The 24,300-nt window shown below is 41.4% G+C and overlaps 1 protein-coding gene and 1 long non-coding RNA gene across 6 annotated transcripts in view; one reads left to right on the top strand and one right to left on the bottom strand.

Moving 5' to 3' along the window:
• LOC310698165 (vascular endothelial growth factor receptor kdr-like) overlaps positions 1-24,300 on the bottom strand; it is a 195,084-nt gene that overhangs the window by 21,430 nt on the left and 149,354 nt on the right. For 3 of the 5 annotated variants that reach the window (XM_083484969.1, XM_083484972.1, XM_083484971.1), the window contains 9 exons: positions 23,025-23,138; positions 20,870-20,958; positions 17,726-17,891; positions 16,452-16,549; positions 15,512-15,634; positions 14,590-14,701; positions 6,325-6,424; positions 3,300-3,405; positions 552-676 (listed from right to left, as the gene is read on the bottom strand). In XM_083484969.1, the coding sequence (XP_083341095.1) occupies positions 552-676; positions 3,300-3,405; positions 6,325-6,424; positions 14,590-14,701; positions 15,512-15,634; positions 16,452-16,549; positions 17,726-17,891; positions 20,870-20,958; positions 23,025-23,138 (1,033 nt within the window). Of the gene's footprint in view, positions 1-551; positions 677-3,299; positions 3,406-6,324; positions 6,425-14,589; positions 14,702-15,511; positions 15,635-16,451; positions 16,550-17,725; positions 17,892-20,869; positions 20,959-23,024; positions 23,142-24,300 lie in introns of all 5 variants that reach the window. The other 2 variants (XM_083484968.1, XM_083484970.1) reach the window with 1 other exon arrangement.
• LOC310698401 lies at positions 8,172-23,059 on the top strand. Its single transcript, XR_014521502.1, has 3 exons — positions 8,172-9,716; positions 21,966-22,155; positions 22,985-23,059. It is a non-coding gene; the product is annotated as an uncharacterized lncRNA (long non-coding RNA).

Genomic DNA, 24,300 nt, shown 5'->3' with positions numbered 1-24,300 from the left:
AAGTCAGCAGGGGAGAGAGGAGGTTCTATCACCCACTGTATTCCTGAAAATATCCCTTTATTGTCTCCTACATCAGAGTCAGGAACCTCAGGCCTAATAGCCAAATGTGGTCTTCCAACTCTCTCTATTCTCTATTCCCTTAGGATTCTCCCCTGGCTGTACCTCTTACTAGTCTTGCTCTGGCCTGAAAAAGGTTCTCCATCTGCACCTTGCCATCTTCTTTAGGAAGAAGTACAATTGTTGCCAAGAGATGCATTGCTGTCCCCATAACTCACAGCCATGTCCTCCGGCAATGAAGCCACTGCCTCTGCCTCCCTGTGATAATGATGCCTTTTTGCTGGTAAAGATATATAGATGCTGTATTATCTATTTGCTGAGATTCCACAGGCTACCCCGGACCTCTTACATGAATCTCTTGTTTACGTCCCGGAACAGCAAACAAAACCTCTGGCTTTACCCTCCTGTTAGCAAAAGCTTAGAAACAGCAGCAGCCTTCTCCCAAACCCCAAAGAGAAGGACAAATCATTATGATTATTTTACAAAATCCTTACTAGGCTTCCAGTGTACTCCAGCGATGAAAACCCTTCTTCACATTCTCTTCAAGGATGCTGATTTTGGGTTTGGAATCTCCATCTGGGCACAACGTAATGTTCAGTGGGATGTAGTCTTTCCCATCCTACATATTTCATAATCAAGAAGAAAACAAGGGATTCATTTTTCTTACTTGGCTTCAGACATTAGTGACTGTCACATTCTGCTGAGTTGGTCTCTAGCAGGTTGCCTATCCCAGAAACCCCCTGGAGTTTTGCTTCTTTCTTTCATTTTTCTATGAAACTACTGTGAATGTATTGGCAATGCAGCAGCACGATTAGGGTTTAGGGCTTTTGACTGGCCTCTCGTCTCTGAGGTGATCTAAGGATACCTAGTGAGCTGAGATTTAGTCTTGGGTCTCCCAGCTCAAAGCCTTGATCAGGAAGACAAAAATAACAAATTTGACACTCACTTTCAGTAGCTGAAAAGATCTCTGCATCTCTCCAGTTACAGATAGGTAGCCGTGTTGGTCTGCCATAGTCAAAATAAAAAAATTCCTTCCAGTAGCACCTTAAAGACCAACTAAGTTAGTTCTTGGTATGAGCTTTCGTGTGCATGCACACTTCTTCAGATACACATCTGAAGAAGTGTATCTGAAGAAGTGTGCATGCACACGAAAGCTCATACCAAGAACTAACTTAGTTGGTCTTTAAGGTGCTACTGGAAGGAATTTTTTTATTTTGACTCTGCATCTCTGTCATTTGGCATTTCCTATAACAATTTTCAAGGCAAATATTAGCAGAACTGGAGCACCCTCTTGCACATTTTAATGTTATGCCCTCAGTTCTCCTTGATGGAAGATTTAAGGAGTTACCTTATATTAACAGGTTATGTCCCTGTGGTTCAGACCTAAATGATAAAGTAATCTATGTTTTATTGTTTTGCAATTTTAACAACACCAAATAGTTGATCAATCCACTGATCACTTTGAATCTTGGAAGACTGATGGAAATGTTTATCTTCTTCTTTCTGATACAAAGAAGTTAATTACAGAAACGGTAGTTAAATTTCTGCTAAGTGCAATGATGATACAAGTAAAAATATTTTCCAAATAAATGAAATCTTTCCCCAAAAACCACACACAAACCCTGCCCTGGAATATTTGATAATTCTGAAGTTCTATTATGGTATGTTTTATTGTGAAATCTGGATCAATAAAATGAGTAACGATCACTTATATATCTATTTATTTAGGTAATTTATACATTGTCACATACTTTGAAATTGGCTCTAAGGGGGTTTACAGCATTCTTAAAAAAATCATCAAAAATACAAAACATATTTTGAAAAGTTCACGTTGTAAAGCAGCACAGAAGAATTAGATAACATCTTCCCAAACATCATTATATAAATCTAAAAGAACTAACATAGTAACTACTAAAAGATCAAAATACAGAAACACAGCAAAGATACCTAGTCCACTATATCATCATCTCTTACTCCCCTTTTCAATGTGCTAGTTTCGTTGAGTATTCTTTACATAGCCATACCCATATCCTCCAAGGGGTCAAAATAAAGAGCTAGACCAGGCTTTGCCAAATAGGTGTCCCTGAACGGTTTTTGACAACAGCTCTCATCAGCCCAAGCCAGGGCACAAGGCTGATGGGAGTTACGGTCAAAAACATCTGGAGAGCACCAGGATGGTGCAGGCTGTGTTAGATGAGCTTCCCAGAAGATGTGTCTCAGGATATCTGCACATCATTGTGGCTACATTTTCTTCTAAGGAGCTCAAGGTGGGGCACATAGTTCTCCCCCTCAATTAATCCCCACAACAACCCCGTGAGGTATGCTAGGCTGAGAGGCAGCAACAGGCCCAAGATCTCTATTCAGCTTCAGTTTCTGTTCGATTATGTTTTTTGTGTTTTCATTTTGTATTTTTATGTTGTGAGCCTTTCTTTGTTCTTTGGACGAATGATGGTAAGCAAATTTAATAAATAATAGCAATAACAATGGCTCAGCGGGGATTTGAACCCTGGTCCCCCCAAGTCCTAGTTTGGTCCTAGACCCTTTTCAATTCTGCCAGCACCCTCTTCACCTACTTTTATTCTTCTTGTTCCTTAACATCATCATTTCTTTCTTGTTCTCCTTGGCTATGTTTGGAATACACAAATTATACTCCCCACCCCCACCCCCACCCCCACATGGCAAACTAGGTCTCCATCAACTGAGCTTCACTGATTTGTTTCGCCAAGTGAAAAGGGAGAACTGAAAACCAAGATACTGAAGGTTACATAACAGCTCTGCTCTAAAAGCAGAAATAAAAGGTTGATCAAGCTATTGTGAAGCAGGCAATTATGTAATTGCCTTTGTGGGACACAAAGCCTTTTATGTTAAAGCCCTTGAAAGCAATGATGAGTTTAGGACACCGGATATATGTCTGTGTCCAAGCTACATATCTAAGGAGAAACAAGGTAGTCACTTTCTGGATGCTGAAAACTAATTAAAAATATGCATATTGTTTATCTAGGGAGACAAATTAGGCTTTCAATGATTGGACATGTTTTTTTTTTTTCCTGGTCATGCATGGCTACAACTGGATCTGTGAGCATGAGATATATTGTGCCCATTCAACATTTGCTCTGTATTTTCCGCTATGATGCAACCTTTAACAAACTTGTTTAATGTAAGGTCCCATATTTCAGCAAAAGCACACAAGCTCTGCACACATTGATTAAACTTGAAACAAGATAGATTTCCCTGAACTTTACCTGTTGAACATTTGCCTGGAGCAAGTCTCCTAAACGTTCCACAAGTTCGGAGAAGGTGGGCCTCTCTGTCGGCACTCCATGCCAGCAATCCAGCATGGTCTTGTAGCTACAAGAAAAGAGAATTGAGCTTTAAACATCAACAGTTCTTATTCACTTGTGATGTTATCTTTTCTCTTCCTGTCACCATCTGAAAGCTCGTATAAGGGCTTATCCAGACTTCCTTTTGTGCCACGCTTTCAACGTCTGTGTCTGAGAATGGTTTTTTGTTTTGTTCCACTGCTTTCCCCAGATTGCAGACCTGGGTGATGCTTTTCTAGAGCAGATTTCCAAAGATTCAGAAAGGAGTGGTACAGTAGTAATGGGAGACTTCAACTACCCAAATATATTTTGGATGACAGGTCCAATGATATTACATTGGCCGTGGCAAAGTTTCTTCCAGAAGTTAAAAGAAACAAAGATCATCATGCTTGAGACGTAACAAAATGACGGCCTCGGTTTCTCTCTCTTTTGTGATTGACTGTCTTGACTGTATTTTGTTCTGAAATTGTTCTATGGGTCTTTGGACTGCAATAAAGATTTAGTTATCTGTGGGATCTCAAACTCTGCCAAAAATGCAAAGTCCAACAAATTCCTCAACTGCTTCAATGACAATTTCATTTTCTAGAAGGTGGAAGAAGCAACAAAGGGGAAATCTATCTTGGATCTGGTCCTCACTAACAGGGAGGAACAGATCAACAAAGTGGAAGTACAGGGAATCTTGGGAGGAAGTGATCATGTCCTCTTGGGTTTCATGAAACAGAGACAAGGGAAAGCTGAGTGTAGTCAGACACATACTATGGACTATAAGAAGGTCAATTTCAAAAAGCTGAAGATACTACTGGGTGAGATACCATGATCAGAAATACTCAAGGAGAAAGGAGTCCAAGATGGATGCTAATTTCTTAAAGGTGAAATACTGAAGACATAAAAGCAGACAATTCCAAGAAAGAAAAAGTGGGAGGCATCTAAAGAAACCAGTACAATTGCATAAGGCGCTCACAGATGAGTGGAGATTTAAGAAGAAGGGCATGTCTAGGGAATGGATAAATGGAAAAGCACGAAAGGAAGCATATACATGAGTAGCCAACACTTGAAGGCAGAGGTTCAGGCAGGCTAAAGTGCAGAATGAACTCAGGCTTGCAAGAGAGGTTAAAAAATATATAAAAGGTTTCTTTGGCTTTATTTGAGGAGAGAGGAAGAATAAGCAAGTAGTAGGTCCTTTGGATGGAGAAGAGGGAGAAATGCTATTGGGGGACAGAGAGAAGCCAGAGCAGCTCAGCACGTCCTCTGCCTCTTTTGTCACTTCCAGAAAAGCAGTTCCCAACCTGATGATAACAAAATTAATGATGCAAGGAGGGAGCTGCAGCCGAAGACAGGAAAAGAAGTGGTAAAGGAACACCTAACTACTTTAAATGAATTCAGATCTCCAGGGCCTGATGAGCTTCACTCAAGGTACTAATGGAGCATGCAGATATAATCTCAGAGCCTCTGTCTATAATCTGGAATAGCTGGAAAACAGAAAAGGTCCCTGTGAGCAAATGTCACCCACATCTTCAAAAAGGAGGTTTGGTAATAAGGCATACACTTTGCATGTAGAAGATACTAGGTTCAACCTCTGTCATCCCAAGTAGGGCTGGGAAAGACTCCTGCCTGAAATCCTGGATAGCTTCTGCCAGTCATTGTAGATAATACTGAGTTTGATGAACCAATAGGCTCCCATAGTGTAAGGTAGCTTCCCATGTTAACCTCTTTAAAATGATGCATTGCGGGTTAAGATCATGATTAGGACTGGGTGATGTATCAAAACATTGTCCTGGACCGGTCTGAAGGCCTTCACCTGGTGGTATATCACTGGTGGGGCTTGCCTGCCACCTTCTTTCATTGGCTGCCTCCTTCGTCCCTGTGCTGGGCGCTGTCGCTGGAAGGAACTGAGGCAGTTTCACCCCATTGTCTTGCAGGGCTGGGGCTGAATGATGCTCCTTTTCAACATCGCTATGTTTAGCTGGTTACACATCAGAATGTTGAAAAGCTGTTATCACCCAACCCTAGTCATGACTGCCCACATTCTAGAAAGCTGAACCACTGAAAGGTAAGCTGACATCTTGGTATTTATGAGAGAAGACTGGTTACTACATTTTCCCCTTTTTATCACTCTTAAAAGCCAAATGCTTGTATGAATTGGTCCTAAGGTCATTTGTATGAATGAATGAACACATATTCCCAATTTCATAGTAAATTACAGTACTTTTACACAGTATAACTGTGTCCATATAAATGTTTTTAATGAAAAAAAATCCCACTTGTCTATTTAAAAGCAGCTTGCATCCCACTTGTTTTTAGAACTTCTAAGGGAGGACCCCCCCCCGAATGGTAAAGAATAGATATAATTTCCTAACCGCTGCTTTTGGACTACGTGTTGGGTGAAACAGCTGTTCAGAGTACATTACCCAGCCAGCAGCTCTGCAAGGCAAAAACCCACACAGTACTTGAAGAAGAAGGGAGAGGGTAAGGGTAAGGCAGGCACACTAAACATTCCAAAAGGAAGAGGAACAATGAGGCACATATGCTGAAGCACATTAATACATAATGCTGTCCATTAGCAAAATTAATTGATAGATATGACTCATGCATTTCATCTCCTACAGGGTCAATATATCAGTACACAAGAGTGACCAAGGAAGACATGTGAATCACAATGGGGGGATTGGAAGTCATGTTGGAATTTGTGATGTGTGAACTCAATCTTTTTTTTTGTATTGAGTGTTGATCATTTTGTTGATTGTTGTGTATAATAATAATAATAATAATAATAATAATAATTTATTATTTATACCCCGCCCATCTGGCTGAGTTTCCCCAGCCACTCTGGGCGGCTCACAATCGAGTGTTAAAAACAATACAGTATTGTTTTGTACTTTTTTAAATAAAAAAAAACCAATAAAGCATTTAAAAAGAAAAGAAAGACAGACATGCAAGATGAAATTACATTTCTGGAGTTGAATATTCTGGTGATCTCATCCTTGTCCCTTCCTTGAGGCGTCGACAGAAGTCCTCATCAATCTGCACACCTGGATATGGTGTCGCTCCTGTAGACACAAACACAGACACAGACAGACAGTTAATGTTCTGCCAGATGCTTTAAGCAGGGCCTGCATCTCCTGCAAGAAGGATAACACTTCCTTCATGCAACACCATCTAGCATCCCTACAAAGAAATCAGAATGGATGCTAACTAAATAGCCAACATGGACCAATCTCCTTAGGAACAGATAATGAAGAAAGCTCAATAAACTGGTCATCTGGAAGCACCCTGAAACGGAAATCTCCACTTATCATTATGGCTCAGAATTATTGATAGACAAATTATTTTTAAGCTGTCTAAGCTGGTTGCCATCACCAAATGTGGTGGCACTGAATTGCAGAAAAAGGAGAATGCATAACTTGCTGTTGAAATGGAACACTCAGGAAGAAACGGTGAAATCAGCTATGATTAAATGGGCACAAGATGTTGGACATAACATAATGATGGCTGACCGGGAACAGTTATGGACCACAGGTATGAAATTTACGGCATGTAATGCCTTAAGAGAAAATTTAATGAAAATGATTTATAGGTGGTACATGACACCAGTTAAGCTTCAAAAAATCTACCATTTGCCTGATAATAAATGTTGGAAATGTAGTGAGACTGAAGGTACATTCTTTCACCTTTGGTGGACGTGCCCAAGGATTAAAGCATTCTGGGAGATGATTTATAACGAAATGAAAAAGGTATTCAAATAAACCTTCCTGAAGAAACCAGAGGCCTTTCTCCTAGGCATGGTCGGCCAATTGGTGTTAAAGAAGGATAGAACTTTTTTTATGTATGCAACAACAGCAGCAAGAATACTCATCGCGAAATATTGGAAGACACAAGATTTACCCACCAGGGAAGAATGGCAGATGAAGTTGAATGGACTACATGGAATTGGCGGAAATGACTGGCAGAATCCGAGACCAGGGAGAAGAGTCGGTGGAAGAAGACTGGAAAAAGTTTAAAGACTATTTACAGAAATACTGTAAAATTAATGAATGTTAGAAAGATGTTGGAATGAAGTTATATGGCTTTAGTAGAAATGTTATAAGGAATTAAGTATAAATAGATTATTAGAACATTAAAGGGGAAAATAAGGTTAGAATGTGTTAAGACAATTATAGGATAGAAAACAGAGGAAGATGGAAAGGAATTGCTGAAACAATTAATAGAAGTGGAATACAAAAAGGGAGGTGTGAGGAGGTCGTGGAAATTAGTGAAAGAAAGATAAGATATTGAAATTGGACTGTGTTTTAAATGGTTTTTGTTTTGTTTTGTTAGTTGTATGTTAGTGTTTTGGGGTTTTTTTGTATTGTATTGTATTGTATGTTTTTTCTTTTTTGGTTTTTTGTATTGTTGTGTTTAATTTGTTGGAAAACTAATAAATATTATTATTAAAAAAATGAATTGCAGAAAAAGGAGATAAGGCAAGGAGATTTGTGACCTACATACTATTATGTATAGAAAGGATGGGCTCATAAGTGGGACTGGCCAGTATCCCATTGTCCAGATGGATTTTCCCTGAAAATCTATGGCCTGGGACTAGGTGAAGAAATGTCATGAGATGGTTGCCTGCAGGTGATTCAGTTCCTCTTAGTTATGCATAGATGCGAAGTCAATGCAGACATCCCCTTGCAGCGATCAAGCAAAACTATTGTGCGACTTTAGCTCCTGAAAAGACTCAGTCAAGAGCAAAAGTTTAAGGCAAGATAGGCTCAAGCTCTTGTTTCATGAACGGCTGATGGGATAAAAAGAAATGTGAAATGTACTGGATAGAAAATGTCTAGAGAGACAAGCCACCTCAGCCCGCTGCTTGCACCTTGTTCTCTTTTGAAGACCCTGCAGGAGCCTTGCCTCCAGTAATGACAGCTGAACTAATATGACAAGGAAACCGAAAAGAACACAAATAAATCACCCTGACTAATACAACTGTCAGGGCAAAGAAAGTAAGTGTGCAATGGAGCTGAGCAGCTCTCTAATAGACCTTGATTTCCTCAGAGCGGGGTGGGGGCGAGGAAGTATATTCCACTTCAGAATTGCAAGTGTTGGGAAAAACATGACTCTCTTCAACTATGCTTCAGGTTTTATCTCCCTTTTTGTTTTTGTTTTGTTTTTTACAGGATGCCCATAAAACTGCTGGCTTGAGACAGCCTGAAGGCAGAAAACGAAGGGAAACCAGGCCTTCTTCCTCATCATTCATTCTTTCTTGCATATGTACATTTTATTACATTTACATCCTGCCTTTCTTCAGCTTTGGAACTCAAGGAAGCCTAAATGTGGTTCTTAGTTTGTGTCCTCCATCCAGGTGTTGACCAGACCTTGACCTGCTTAGCCTCAGGTGCCTTAAGTTACTATTTGACTATAAGCATCTACAGGACAAAAGAGCAGAAGAACCCCCCACTGGATCAGGACGAGGAGGATATCATCTAGCTCACCATACTGTTTCCCACAGTGGTCTAACCCAGTGCTCCCAAAGTCACCCCTGATCCTGAAGCTTACCTATCTACTGTATGTGAAAAAACATGCTTTGGGGATTTAGAACTAGACAAAATATCTGTGCTGTATGTAGTTATTGCTAATTCATACAATCCTTCTGACATGTCAGGAAGTGAACCTGAAGCAACTCCTTGAGGTGTCACTGCACACCTGGTAAATCTTAAGTCCACCTCAAATCAAACAGCAACCAGGATTGCCCCAACCCTTTGATTACATTGCATTGTAAAATGTTAACCAACTACTTGCCAACTTTTCAAACAATTTATTGATCGCTTAAATGTATATTATAACTGCTTCTTCAATGCTGGACGGGCGTTAAAATAACTTAGTGTTTCAGAAAACAACAGATAATGTTCTGTGTGTGAGTTCCCTGTTCAGCAGCTTTCCCTGGAATCATGCCTCCTGAAAGCTTGAGTTATTATAAAAGTTAATAGAAGAATTAATTCCGCTCTAACTCTGTAAGCTTCCCAATTCCTTTATTTCCCAGAGGGTTGTGGGATGTAACGTTCTTTTCATAATCTGGCCTCCCTGAAGCCTGAAGAATCATTTGGAAGAACATGTAATCCGGTTTTAACATAGGAGATTTAAAGGAATCTGAATGGGAGTCCAAGTTTTGAAGAATCTCTGTACACTTTACATTCCATGCTCAATTTCCTGTTTTTGTCTATCTCTGGCCTGACAGCTTTCACTGGATGCTTGGGAGCAAAGTAAGTAATGCAGGAACAAGGAGGAATGAATGAGAACCCAGGCCAGAGAACAACTGTTCCTTAAAACTGTTTGGATAACCTGGGGGTTGTCGCTTCAGCCACGGTATGCAAAGATGTGTTCCAATTGCTAAGGAGGCTTTTATGAAAACAATGTTGACAGAAGTTGGAAAATCCCTTTTGGGTGTATAAGGATATTTAAAATATGAATGTAATCAAACATAGAGGATATAAATAATATATCCTTAGTGTTTGGTCTCCTTTGCACTTCCTCCTTTCCTCTTTGACTACCTCCAACTCCACATTCCTTGTATCAGTTTTAATCATAGGTCTATGCCAAACCTTCAAATGGTCTTTATTTTGACTGCTTGCGGGGCAGCAGGCACAAAGCATAGTCGTCTCAGAAAAAAAGTGGTATGTGTATGTAGAAGTGATGTCTTTTACTATCTGAATTTTTTATTTTAATATAGGCAGTGGAGTGGAGGAGCCCTGTAAAAGAGGCGATTTTGGAAGCCCAAACATGCCCCATAACAAAGGCAAACAAGCCTTCATGTTCTGGTTCTTAATGATCTGTAAAAAAAAATTTATGTAAGTGAGTTCCATCACTGACACAGCTCCTCAATTAAATATTTATTGCATGAACTGTAGATAGGAGAGTGCCAAAACACAGAAATGCCTGGCTGATTTTTATCAACACATTGCTTTGGAAGAAAAACTTGCTTTTCAACTGCAGCCACAGAAAAGGAAATGGGACTCTAATCCTGAGTCACACAACAAGGTAATCAGAAATTGTGCTGTGACCAGAATGGGATGCAACCAAGTGCAGATAGAGCAAGCCGTTGTCTCAATGGAGCAGTTTGGGTTGGCAGTAGGGATGCACGAATCTGTCATTTTTAGTTTTTCCCCCATTACTCATTTTTCCAGACTTAGATTCTGTTGTCCACATTTCCACATCTGTTTGTAATCTTTTTATATATATAAAAGAAGCCCCATGAAAATTCAGTGATTTTCTCCTAATATGCACATTTCTGTATGCAACTTTCCCTCATGCGCATACTTTTGCAATATACCCAATATACTCTGTACCCAAAGAGAGTAGGTACAAGTTGGATTCCAGAGCAGAAGAGACTATTATGATTGACTATGCTCCTGGGAGCAAAGTATACAACATAATGGGTGTGAGAAAGGGAAAGTCAGCACAAGACATGTGGTTCATTTACCTCGACTACTTTGCTTAGGTATTCCACAACCTCTGTGTGGTCTTGGTCATTTTCAGTTGCAATAATTAAACCATCTACAATGCCAAAACTTAATAAAATTATTCATTTTTGCACTTGGTGTATAAGCACCTGTCTGTGTGATGCTGTGTGTAACCCCAGCTGTATAGTTTCTCATTCCATGCTGTAGCAGCTTGTTCTGAGCCACCAAGCCCCTTCTGAAATTTGCATACTAGATTTGCTTCCTTTGGTTTGATAAAACCTTTAGGCTGTTCCATATAAATCTCTTCTGAGATCTGTCCATGCAAAAATGTGGTTTTAATGTTCCACCTCTATTTGTTTAGAAACAGTGATGCTGAAAAGCAGCCTAGGACACACCCCCACCGCCCTAATGTCTCAGATGTTGTCCCAGATGTTTTGGACTACAACTCCTATCAGGCAGTCTGGAAATTAGAGCCCAAAACATTTGGAGGGCACCAAGTTGAGGGAAAGCAGAATATTGTAACTAAGTCTAAGCTGAGAAATAGAAACTGGCATTCTTTTCCAAGATCCACAGCCTAATGAAGCATTTGGACAAAAATAACCACTTTGTTGTTATTCAGATTCTTTCTAATAGATCAGCCTGAATACTTGCACTTGTAGATTGTTATTCATGAAACTCTCTGCAGACTAATTTAGTTTTCCTGCTCTCTACTCAAAATGCCTAAGGTTTGTTCCACTGCATACTGTGATAAAGAAGAAACAATCCACATTCCTTTCCCAAAATGTAAGCGATTTGATCTAGGGATTAGCAAAATCTGTCAATTTCAATTTCTCTCACTTTCTCATTTGTCCACTCTTCAGTTCAGTTCTCCACATTTCCACACCAGTTTGTGAATTTTTAAATCAACAAGTTGCCATGAAATTGAAGCAGCGTTTTAGTGTGATTTTTTTCCTAATACACACCGTTTTTGTTATTCAATTTTGCCCAATACATTAATTTTTGCAAAGCAACATTTAGTGATATCTGCATTTTTATGCACACTTGATCTTAGTATATGCATGTTTGCACACATTACTTGGCAGGTGAACTGCATTGCAAAATTGAGAGAAGTGCAAATTCCAAGCGGGGTTGTGTTTTGGTTTGCGTATTGCACTGGCAAGCGTGAATTAGGTTGGTTTGCCATTAAATGAAAACAATCAAATTCTCTCCCCACCCCATCCTTACTTTTGCCTTTCTAGAAAGCCTTACCCCTTAAAAATGCACATGGGCATGAATGGAGAATGAATAATCATTCCAAACATTCTGTGGCTTGCATGAGTGGCACAGTCGGGGGGGGGGGGGGAACCATCTCTTTCTCCTTCTGGCAAAAGAACATGCAAAGTCCGGCATAACTGCCTGCATTTCTGTGACAGCGGCTTCAGCCAACCTGTGGGCCCTGTGGGTGTTTTGTGTTTCATAACGGTCAGCATTTTGGAAAGAATTCTTCTAGGATCAAATATCTGCAGCATTCATTCTCTCCCCCCTCCTTGTTGTGGGAGTTCTTATATTGCTAGTGGTGGGCAGATGAGCCATCTGGGGCAGGAGCCGCAGCAAGCAACTCTTTGAGCTGTGTGGTCCCTAAGTTGAACCTGCTCGGCCTGTGGGAAAATACCATTTGACAGGAAGGTTTTCTGCTCCATCAAAATAGCTTTAATCCACAGAAGCCACGATTAAGAGTTTTCCACAAAGTCTCCTGGTTTGAACTGCTGCAAATGTCAATTCCAGCTTTGAAAGCATTTGTTGTGGGCCAAAATGTCTATCAGTCACATCAAGATCCATCTGAAATCAACCTCTGGCTTAAGAAGAGTGTATAATCAACAATCACTTTTTTAAAAAAAGGTTTTGGCTTCAAACCAATTCAGAGATTGGCAAAGCTATTCACTGAGCCCTCACAGCCTGCCTCGTGGAAAGTAGGAAAGCTGTATCATATCACCTCAGACCACTTATCCATCAAGCTCTGTATGACATATTCTGACTGGCAGAAATTCTCCAGGGTCAGGAAGGGCTCTTGCCCATCAGCTGCTCACACTTCTGCTTATGCCCTGCCTAGAAAGCACGTGTCTGTGCTGTTTTCCCCTTGGCCCGCTCCTTCCCAAAGGAAAACTTGCTCTTTAGCAACAGATCAGAATAGATCCAGGAAAAACCCAAATGGCTGTTTGCTCCAGCTGAGAGCTAAAGAGCTGTTTTCCCCAGGAGAAAGCAGCGGGATGAGAGGAAGTGTGGATAAGCCCTAACCTGAACTATATGGGGCAAAGCATTGATGCTGACCTTTAAAGCCCTAAATGGCTTCAGCCCTGTATACCTGAAGGTGCATCTCCACCATCTTTCAGCCTGGACACTGAGGTCCAGCTCTGAGGACTTTCTCGGAGGGTTCCCTCATTGAGAAAAGTGAGATGACAGAAAACCAGGCAGAGGGTCTTCTGGGTAGTGGCTCCCGCCCTGTGGAACACTGTCCCATCAATGTCAAGGAAATAAACAGCTATCTGACTTTTAGAAGACATCTGAAGGCAGCCCTGTATAGGGATGTTTTTAATTTTTGATGTTTTGTTATGCTTTTATATTTTTTGGAAGCTGCCCAGAGTAGCTGGGGACCCAGTCAGATGGACGGCATATAAATATATTTATGATGATGATGATCCCTTCTGAGACCCTACCCATAGAAATGTTTGGCTGCAGCAACTTTGACTTGTTACTGAGGTGCTCAGCTTTGCTTTCACTTTTTTTTTCAAATTAAATTTTTATTGATTTTCAGTATACATACATACATTCATAAATTACACATATATAGGTTACATATTTAACTTAGGCTCTATCATGCCTCTGACTTCCCTCCATTTCTTCGGTAAGTATCAAATAAAGTAGCTTTGCTTTCACTTTATACCTATATATTCCTGAGCACCGTGACTCCTAAATATTTGCTATGTATGTGTGACTCTGCCAAGCAAGGGCTTGTGCACACCAGAGGATGTGAACAGCGCTGCATGCCAGCCATTTTCATGAACAGGAGGTGAGATTGTTCTTATGGCATATGGAGGTGTAAGCACTGTGGATAGATGCAAATTTCCTTGTTCTGCTGTGGTTGTTGTTATTTAACAAATTTATAAACTGCTTCAGGGTCTGAGGCCATCAAAGTAGTGTACAAGATTAAAAGGGAATTAAATAAAATCAAAAATATTTTTTAAAAAATTAAAAGCACCCCTCCCTACACATCTATAGTTAATATTTCATAAATGAGTTGGTCACACCTCAGTGAAAACCTTCTTAAATAAAGCTGTCTTCAGCAGGTGCCTAAACATCTATTTTCAGCTGCTGTCTAATTTTCAGATGGCTGGAACGGCAACTCTAAAAGTCTGGTTTCTAGGAGAAACCAAGCACATCTCTAGGACATGTGGTACTCTCAGCACAGCTCCATCTAAGGGCTGCTGTAACTGACTCCTTTTGAATATAGCCACCACAGGCATGCTGTCCTTCAGTAGTCCTGACAAGTACAAGCTTTGTAAGAGAGCACCTCAGTATCTACTGGTAATATAGACAACCATCGTTAGCCCCGAAAAAGAATTAGGAACCCTTCATGCAGATTAGCACACAGAGCTCCAATAGTAACTCAGTAATATTAAATCATGCCTGATTTGTTACTCTCTATTAACAAATATCCTACTCTCATTCTTCATCTGAAATGTATTTTGCACAGCATTCAGTCCATTTAAAATAAACCACAATAAAAGTAAGCACAACCTTACCTAGAGAAAATATTTCCCACAGCAACACACCAAAAGACCAAACATCGCTCTGAGTGGTGTAAGTTTTGTCAAAAATAGCTTCTGGAGCCATCCATTTCAGAGGAAGTCTCGCCTACAAAATGAAGAAAGCAAAAGGAGACTAGTATTAACAATATTTACATTTGTCCAGACAGAGGCGGACTTAGGGGAGCAAGAACAGTTTGGCCGTACTGGGCGTGGAGCCTCTTAGCTGCAACTATGATATAGAATGGAAGGCAAGAGATGGGGGGATTTTGGCATTGTGGTGAGATTTGATACCCCAAGAGCCACCACTGGTCCAGATGCAGGGAAGTAGTAGTGCCACTCCATTCTGCATTGGTCAGACTCCACCGGGAGTGCTGTGTCTAGTTCTAGTTTAAGAATAATGTTGAAGAGCTAGAAAGTGCAGAGGAGGGCGACCAAAATTAGAAGGGTATGGAAACCTTATGAGGAACAGTTGAGGGACTTGGGTATGCTTAGGCTGGAGAAGAGAAGATTGAGAGGTGATAGGACAGCTGTCTTCAAATATCTGAAGGGCTGTAACATGGAAGATAGAACAGGCTTGTTTTCTGCTGCTCCAGAGGGTAGGACCTGAACCTTTGGGTTCAAATTACAAAGAGGGAGATTCTGACTAAACATTAGGAAGAACTTTCTGACAGAGCTGCTTGACAGTGGAATGGACTTCTTTGGAAGGTGGTGGACTCTCCTTTGATGGAGGTTTTTAAGCAGAGGTTGGGTGGCCATCTACCTAGCTGAACTAGGTGACCCTTGGATTCCCTTCCAACACTACCATTCTAGGATTTATCAACCTGTATTTACCCATATCCCTATCCCACTGACTTATTTGTTTCAGTCTGCTTAAAAGGGTGGACCACACATGATTCTGCATGCCTACAAGACTTACGTCGCCTTTCCGCACATAGTCAGGATCTTTGTAAATATCTCTGGCCAATCCAAAGTCACAGATCTTCACCACATTGTTTTCAGACAGCAGAATGTTCCTGGCTGCCAGATCCCTGTGAATGCACTGAAGGAAAGGACAAATGAAATAAAAAAATATTTTAAAAAATTATTTTGTTTTGTTTTATTTATTATTTTATACCCTCATTGCAAGAGCTGAGCTTCAACAACTTATTGAAATATTAAAGGGCATTTTTTAAAATTAAAAAGTTTGCAAATAATAAAGCAAGTCACTAGAGAATGGAATCAGAACCAAAAATATTATTGAATCCCTCAAGATCAGATGTGCTTTCCTTTTATATTTTTCTTCAGAAACACTATTGCTAAAATATACCAATATACAACATTACTCCTAAGACACACATTCCTCAGATATTTACACTTTCTTTACATCTTATACATTACTATATGATCAACTTCTACTTTGAATCCTAACATATGCATATATCAAAATAACATATAATCTTTTATTCAAACCCATGTTTTTCAGATAAACTGATCTGCCATAACTAAACGGTTCAAATCTTTCTACCATACATAGAAAGGACACTGTCAATCTGATTATTTATACCTGATTTCATACCTTGTGCAATAATACTGCCTTCTATTAATAATTACGCATTCAGCTGCTTTGCCTCTGTTAAATGGAGAATGTTGGGCTAGATGGATCTTAGTTGGATTAGTTGGATCTTGTTCTGATTCAGCAAGGAAGATCCTACAACTTTGATTACATCTCCATATGCATGCGAAAGTGATTCTCGCATTAGTGAGGACTTATAAGACTGGAGTGTGCTTATCAACTGATCCACGGTTCTTAATAAAGATCATATGGGACCTTCTCACTCAGTGTCTTTAACAGCAAAGGGGTTTTAAACAGGACTTACTTTCCTGGAGGCCAAGAACTCCATGCCTTTGGCGACCTGGAAGCTGTAGCAAATCAAGTCCTCCAAGGTCAGGGCGCGCTTGTAGAGATCTTCAACATCTAAGAGAGACCAAGGAGAAATCTGAGCAATGCACATCACATCACAGGGTCAAGCCATGTATTCAGAGCAGTAGAGGGAATTGCTCTCAGGATTAGTCCTAGCCAGAAGCACTCCCACAAGAGGAGCCCACTGTGGCAATACCCCTTCAGCCCAAGGACTCCTGCTTGGAAGTACTAGTGCAATCAGGGTCTCCCCTGCTCTGCTAGAATCAATGATTGCTAAAACAGGCTGAGTCCCTCTACAGGAAGAGGCTCCCATCATCAGGTGTGAATATCACAACTGCAATAGTGGCAAAACTGCATTAAAGTTCAGTCTGAGGATAACAAGTGCTGAAGCAACAGCTGAGCTTTGCGGTTAAGGAGCTGTCCAGTGTACCATTGAAGACTTAAGTCTCTACTACAGAGGCCCACCTAGCAGTTCGAAAGCACGTCAAAGCGCAATTAGATAAATGGGTACCACCCCGGTAGGAAGGTAAACAACGTTTCCCTGTGCTGCTCTGGTTTCGCCTGAAGAGGCTTAGTCATGCTGGCCACATGACCTGGAAGCTGTCTGCGGACAAACGCCAGCTCCCTTGGCCTATAGAGCGAGATGAGCGCGCAACCCCAGAGTCGTCCACGACTGGACCTAACGGTCAGGGGTATCTTTACCTTTTTACAAAGGCTATGGCTCCAAACACATCCTAAGCATAGTTGTCAACGTTTCCCTTTTTCAAAGGGAAATTCCCTTATTCCGAATAAGATTTCCCTTTAAAAAAAGGGAAAAGTTGACAGCTATGAATTCCTAAGACACATGAAGGAGCCCTAGAAGCAACCGCAACAGAAAGCTTCAATCTTGACATTTGGTGGTAGAGGATCCATGATTGGCACAGCAGCTCCTTTTTTATGAAAAATGTCAAAGTAGCTTCCCGGGACTGCCAATTTAAATGGGAAAGCAGCTCTTCAAGGGGGAACGTTCAGCACTCTTCTATTTATTTTAAAAATACAACTAAAAGGGTTATAGTACAGGTATACAAATTAACGAATATGACAGAGAGAGTAGATAGGGAGAACTGTTCTCTATAATACTAGAATATTGGGGGCAGAGGGTGGTTAACGAACCTGAGCTCCTTGGAGAAAAAGGTGGGTTATAAATGCAAGAAACAATCCAATAAATAAATAAATAAGCAATATATTTACCTTCCTCCTCTTCTTCTGAGTCTGTGTAACTCTTGTCTTCAACGAATCCTGAGCTTGCAGAGCTTCCTGTGCTTGCCACGCTCTCCAGGCGCCTCTTGATCAGTTCTGTTAAATCACTGATGTATGCTTCCAGCTCTTTCTCTGCAGGGTCTGGATTTTCCTGAGGCTGGAGGAAAGAAAGACCCAAATAAGCTCTTTTCTTCTCTCTCTCTCTCCATTCCCAGCAGTCACCACACCCTAATGTATAGCTGGATCAATACATGTTCCTGCCATTTTGCAGCTCATAGTTAAACTATGCAGCTGGCTTCCACAGGAGGCAGTGATAACAATAGGTGGCTTTAAAAGAGGATTGGACAAACACTCCTGATGACTACCAGCCGCTATGGCTATGCTCTTCCTCTACAGCTGGGAGGCAGCAATGCTTCTGAACACCAGCTACTGGATACTACAAGAGGAGAGCACTCTCATGCTCGAATCTTGCTTGCCAGCTTCCCATTGGGACATTGGGCTTGGGTCCTGTTTGCAGGTTTCCAATAACTATCTGATTGGCCACTGTGAGAACAGGTTGCTGGACTAGATGAGTCACTGATCTGATCCAGCAAGCTTTTCATTGGTTCTTATGCCTGAGGTGGTTTCACGGGGGGCGGGCTTGAGCAAGACACCATTCATGGGCCCATTCCCTCCATGAGTCTACCTCCTCACTGAAGCCAGTCCAGGGGGCCCTTGCCAGTGGCCCTCTGCTGGGTGTAGGACCTCAAGTTGGGCTTTGACACCAGCCCTGTTGAGGTGGAACAGTAAATAGCAACCCATCCCACAGTCAAAGTGATTCAAGGCTGGTTATGTTCTTTCCCCCTGGAAAATAATCATAGCTAAACCACAATAATAAATTAAATCAGCTAGCGATCTCATCCCCTTTCATGACACTCAAATTCTTCAGCGAGTTGGTGCTCTCTAATAGTACAGTGAGACCCTAAAAAGAAAAGAAAACTGCTCTCCAAATCACCAGTGAAAAAGCCTGCTTCCACCTTACCAATAATCATCTGACCACAAAACGACAAACAGGGTTCCATTTATTGGTCTTTATGCCATTACTGGGCAAGAGAGCGAAAGACGGTCTTTCAGGTAGCCTAGTCCAGTGTTGTTTATGGTTTTATATGTAAGTAACAAGACTTCAGAATTGGTCTGGTGTCTAATAGACAGCCAGAGATTTCTGTCAATGTGTGGTAATGCTTATGGAAAGATCATCAATGCTTTCTATGCACAAATGTGAGATCACTTCGAGCTAATCATAAACATGTCGCCCCCCCTCCCCTAAACGAAAAATAATAAAGAACCCTGTAACCCACTGTTATCTTCCCAGCACACTGGACTCGATTTCTTAGAGCAGTGATGGGGAACCTGTAGTTATACAAAGGCTGCTGGACACTAGCAGCCAACAATCCCTGACCATGCTGGCTGAGTCTGATGGGAACTGGAGTCCAACAACACCTGGAAGACCAGAGGTGCCCCATCCCTTCTTTCTGCTCTTCAGAAATGGGAGTTTCTGTGTGCTTAGGACCATTTTTTGAAAGTGAATGGTTATTTAGTGTGCGGTTCTTTTTCATAAATATGGTTTGATTTAGAGCATAAATGCCATCCCATGGAGGGAAAAAGAAAACCATGGAGACATGCGGCTCAACACTTCTCTTTGTTCTGCATGTTCTAGTCACAGGTCTGGGTTTTCCATGTCTGTGTTTAAGTGTGTTTCTTTTTGTCCTGGTGCTTTTCCTGTGAAAACCCATGCTTTACTGCTGAACAGGAGCCAACAGCAATTTGGTTTTCTGAGGATTGCTATTTACAGTGGTACCTCTGGTTATGAACTTAATTCGTTCTGGAGGTCCGTTCTTGTAACCCGAGGTACCACTGTACTCTGATTCAGCAGTAAAACACAGGTTTTCCTGGTGAAAATGCCGGTATCAAGAAATAAAACCCTGCTCAGAAGTAGACCTGAAAAACTTGGACCTGAGTTTAGAAAGTGCAGCGCAAATCTCATGCACCCCCTAGTAGATAAGGCTGTGATGGAATTTGAACAATACACCCAAAAGAATATACATAGCTGATGCTGTCTTCGATGCTGGCAGGGAAACAAATATTATAGAATCATAGAATCATAGAGTTGGAAGAGACCACAAGGGCCATCGAGTCCAACCCCCTGCCAAGCAGGAAACACCATCAGAGCACTCCTGACATATGGTTGTCAAGCCTCTGCTTAAAGACCTCCAAAGAAGGAGACTCCACCACACTCCTTGGCAGCAAATTCCACTGTCGAACAGCTCTTAAAGACAGGCTCAGAATTTTATAAGCACTCACAGTGGTTCTTCACTCATGATGAGCTTTGCTACTCATGGGACAAACATACATCCCTTCAGTTTAATCGTGTCTGAGGTGGGCTGCCTACCTGTTTTGTTTCATTAAGTGGTACCTGTACATTGTATTATGTACACATTGAAAGTTCACCTTACACCTCCTTCCCAAAAAACATTCAAAACATTTAAGGCACATTTGCTGTGCAGAAGAAATGGATACTAGTCTTTAGGTGTCCACAAACCTGCAGAGTCAGCTTTTAAGAACTACCTTATAGTGAATTAGACCATTGGTCTGTCTATCTATCTATGCAGCTCTCTAGGGTTTCAGAGAGGGATCCTTTCAAGGTCTATCTGGAGAAGCCAGGGATTTAACCTGCGTCATCCTGCATTCAGATCACACTCTACCAGTGAATTGCCTTTACTTTCTGAAAAGACACAACCAGCCTTCCCCTCATTTTCTCAGACTTTCTCAGGAGAGAAAAACTTAAGCAGAGCTGCAATCAGGCTGCATCTGCTGCTTGGACAGTGTAATCCTATGCACAGATACCTGGGAGAAAGTACCATTGAATTCAATGGTTCTTACTTCAGGAAAACATGCAGAGGACTGCAGCTTCGGAATGCCATGCCTGTCTCCACCCAACCATTCCCAGGGCCTGTTTCTCCTCAGTTTTCCTTCTTTCACTTGGTGTCAGGAAGAGGGCAAAACAGAATTTATCCGGGCTTTTGGTAGGAAACAAACAAATGGCCTTTTAAAGGACAGCCAATTTCATATGCCTCAGAGGTCAGATACTCATCTTACCTTGCATGCAATGAAGTCTCCTCGTTTTCCTCGTAGGTAATTAGACAGATTTCCGTACTTGCAGTATTCTACAATGACCATCAAAGGACCTGCAAAAATGATCAAAGAAAAGTTTCTAACATGACCACATATAAAGGATGTAGTAATCATCATATTTAAGAGAACATCCCTGTTGGATTCCTGACGGAAAATGAGATGCAGATAAAAGAACTACAGATTCAGGGGCAAATGGTGATCTGGTGTAAGGAAGTTACCAGGCTCTAAGTCGGGGTAGGGAATCTTTTTCAGACCAAGGCCCAGATCAAGAAATCCCCAAACCTCTTCAGGCCATGTAGAAAGAAGATGGGGAGAAGAGGTAAGATGCCGGGGGATATAGCAAGCCTTTCTTGTTCATGCTGCCTGCCTCACACCAGGAATTGTTCCCAACTTCTTGCTGGGTTTTTTTTGGGAGGGGGGCAGAGCCCAGTTTCATTATATTTTTCCTGCTGCCTGCCCCACAGAAGGTTCAGGGATTGTTCCTAAGATCTTGAGCATGGTGCGGGGAGCATAGTGCAGAGGCATAATCATCATTATTAGCATACTAATTACTATTGCTAATGATTATTATCATTATTTGTACAAGCTTATATTTATGATACTTTTCTTTTTCTGATCTTTTGGAGGTGGAAGCCATTTTTGTGTTAGCAAATTGGTGTGGAAATGGGATGAACTGAACTCATGGCTGGAAACATGAGAAACTGAGTGAACACAAAATGGACAGAGTCACCCATCCCTATAAACCCTCAATAAAAACACAGATTGTCCCTGTGATTATGTGCCTTTCCATCTCTGTGACTCTCTTTATGCAGTCACGATTGAATTTTGTTTGCATTCTGTCATCTAGCTTGACCTCCATATATTTTGTTGTTGTACATCTGGATGTGAAACTCCAGGAATGGAAGCGTGTCAAAAAACAATTGCTCTTGAATCACACCCATCTGTCAGCTTGTTTCTTCTGTATTTGGGGAGCCAACTAAGTATTGTTTAGTTTGCTATAATTGCTGTTGGTGTTCCAAGACACAGGACAATGTTTTAAGCAATTCCCTTTGTATTATAGTGAGAATCAGACAGCATCATTTTGAAGCCATAATCTTGTACTCTGTGTCTGATGTATAAAAATAACAGAAAGAAAAATACCTCAGAAATGCCAGAAAATATGAACAAATGGGGTTAGACCACATGGAACGAGCCATTAATAGCCATCTCAAGCAATCAGTCTTTCAATGTCTAGAAACCTTCTCCAACACGTAAGAGCTACAATTACATATTTGAATACTCAGAAAGCTGAATGCTTGCGTTCACTACAGCTAGCTTATAAAAGGGGCACCAAGACGATTCTCATGACCCAGTAAACTATTCTGCAGGGGGTGAGCAAATCCAGTGGTACTCTCAAAGCTTCAAGAAAGTTTGTGAACTCGGACCCCTCACAATAGGTTCCCTTCCATTCATGTGTAATCTCTCTCTCTCTCTCTCTCTCTCTCTCTCTCTCTCTCACACACACACACGCTTGCCCTGCCTACAATTTTTTTGTAAAGTTTCCAACTTCCTCAGTGAGTGTTGGCAGAAATTGGTCAGTGGGTGGACTAGGGGTAAGTCATGGTGTGTCAGAGGTGGGGCATGGTGATTTTTAGTAGAATAGGGATCTGTTGGTCAGGTCTGGTGGATCAGGGTGTAGGGTTAATGGGGGAGGAATAATAGTCCCAAGAGGTGCTACACACATTGTGCAGAATGAAGTGGTAGAACTATTAGCTGTACCACTTCAGACTGTGGATTGCACTTTTGAACTCCCTTTCCCCCCAACCCCCCTACTTTTCCTATTGATGGAAAACAAGCACCTCAGATAGATATTTTTGACATAACTGCCTCCCTGATTTGCTCACTTATTATATGCAGGGTGCCATATGTGTGAGAAGATAGCTCAAAAGCATGACCTGCTCTGCACTCTAAAGCAATACACTTCAGAATTCTGCCACATCATTCTGGGTAATATTTAGAATTTGCATCTATGGAGAAGTTTGCTTTTTGGCCATGCCATGGATCAGATCACTTGTGATGTGAGTTGTTTTTCCCTTACAGAAACAGATCTGAGTAAAAGAAAGAGATTGTAGTGGCTCACCTCCTGGCTTGGTGCAGGCACCCAACAGGTTGACGACATTCAGGTGGTGTCCAATATGAATAAGGATCTTCAGTTCAGACATCAAAGCCTTGCGCTCGTTGGTCGTTGAGCACTCTGCTTGAGATAAACAGGACAGAGCCATCTTGACACAACAGGATATTGTCAACGTGGGTGGAAAATCCTGTTTATACTCAAAACGGAAGCAAAACACCACCAACCACCATAGTGGAAAGGAAATGAATAAAGCCCTCCCAGGTTGCTGTGTGTGTGTGTGTGTGTGTGTGTGTGTGTGTTATTATTTATTCTCATTAGATTAGGAATGCCTTCCACCCAAACGTCCTGCCTTGGCCCTTACAACACCAGGTCCTCAGAGTAACTTCTCTTTTATCTGTGGAGTTGGGGTGTTGGTGGGGGGAGTTAACTGCCCTGCAGGAATACTTCCTCTCCACATTTCCTGCTAGAGGTTGAAAGAGCTACAGCTGATGAAATGTCTCTCTGTGCTGCCAGTTACACGGAGAAGGGAGGCCTTTGAAGTTCTAAGAACATCTTCCCCAGTTGGGTGCCCTTCAGATGTTTTGGGCTGTAACTCCCATCATCCCCAGTCAGCACAAATGCTCCTGGGAGGGGCAGCCCAAAACATGGAGCTATTCTTCTACTTCTTCTTGTTATTATTTCAGTTTATTACTCGCCATTCACTATAAGGTCCCAGAGCAGTTTTCAGTCATTTAAATCACAATATTAAGTAACAGTGTAAAACAAATTACAGTCACAAGACTAGGGCCTAGCAGGCACCAGGTTGGAAATCTGGAGGACACCAGTTAGCGAAGGTTTTTCTAATACAGTGTATGCTAATAACCTGGCAGCACAAAGTATCATCACAAAACCACTTAGCATCTTGCAAAAGACCCAAGTGGGCTTTTAGGACCCTGGCTGTCAAGAATCCAGCACCTTTCCCAGAGATATTTCCTGCACAATCCACATGGATGGTGAATTGTAATATGAAATTTTCCCACCTATGCTCCGCTGTGGGAACTGCCTCAAAAGCTGTTTGTTGTCAGAACTAACCCTTGAAGGAGACCTGAAAATGATGTGCAGCACAGTGCAAAGGTGCCTATCCAGATAGCTTTGGGAGGAAGTTCAACATTTAAAGGGGTTGGGTGCCCAGGAGAGGAGGCAGAAGATTTTGATGGTTGAGCTAGAGAAGCATTCCACAACTTGGTGCCCCTCCCCCCCAGTCATTTTGGACTACAACTACCATTCGTTCTAGCCAGCATGG

This window comes from Podarcis liolepis, assembly GCF_965112155.1.
Source record: "Podarcis liolepis genome assembly, chromosome: Z".
NCBI classification, from domain to species: domain Eukaryota; kingdom Metazoa; phylum Chordata; class Lepidosauria; order Squamata; family Lacertidae; genus Podarcis; species Podarcis liolepis.
Note: the sequence above shows the minus strand (reverse complement) of the source record. Positions and strands in the feature narration are given on the sequence as shown.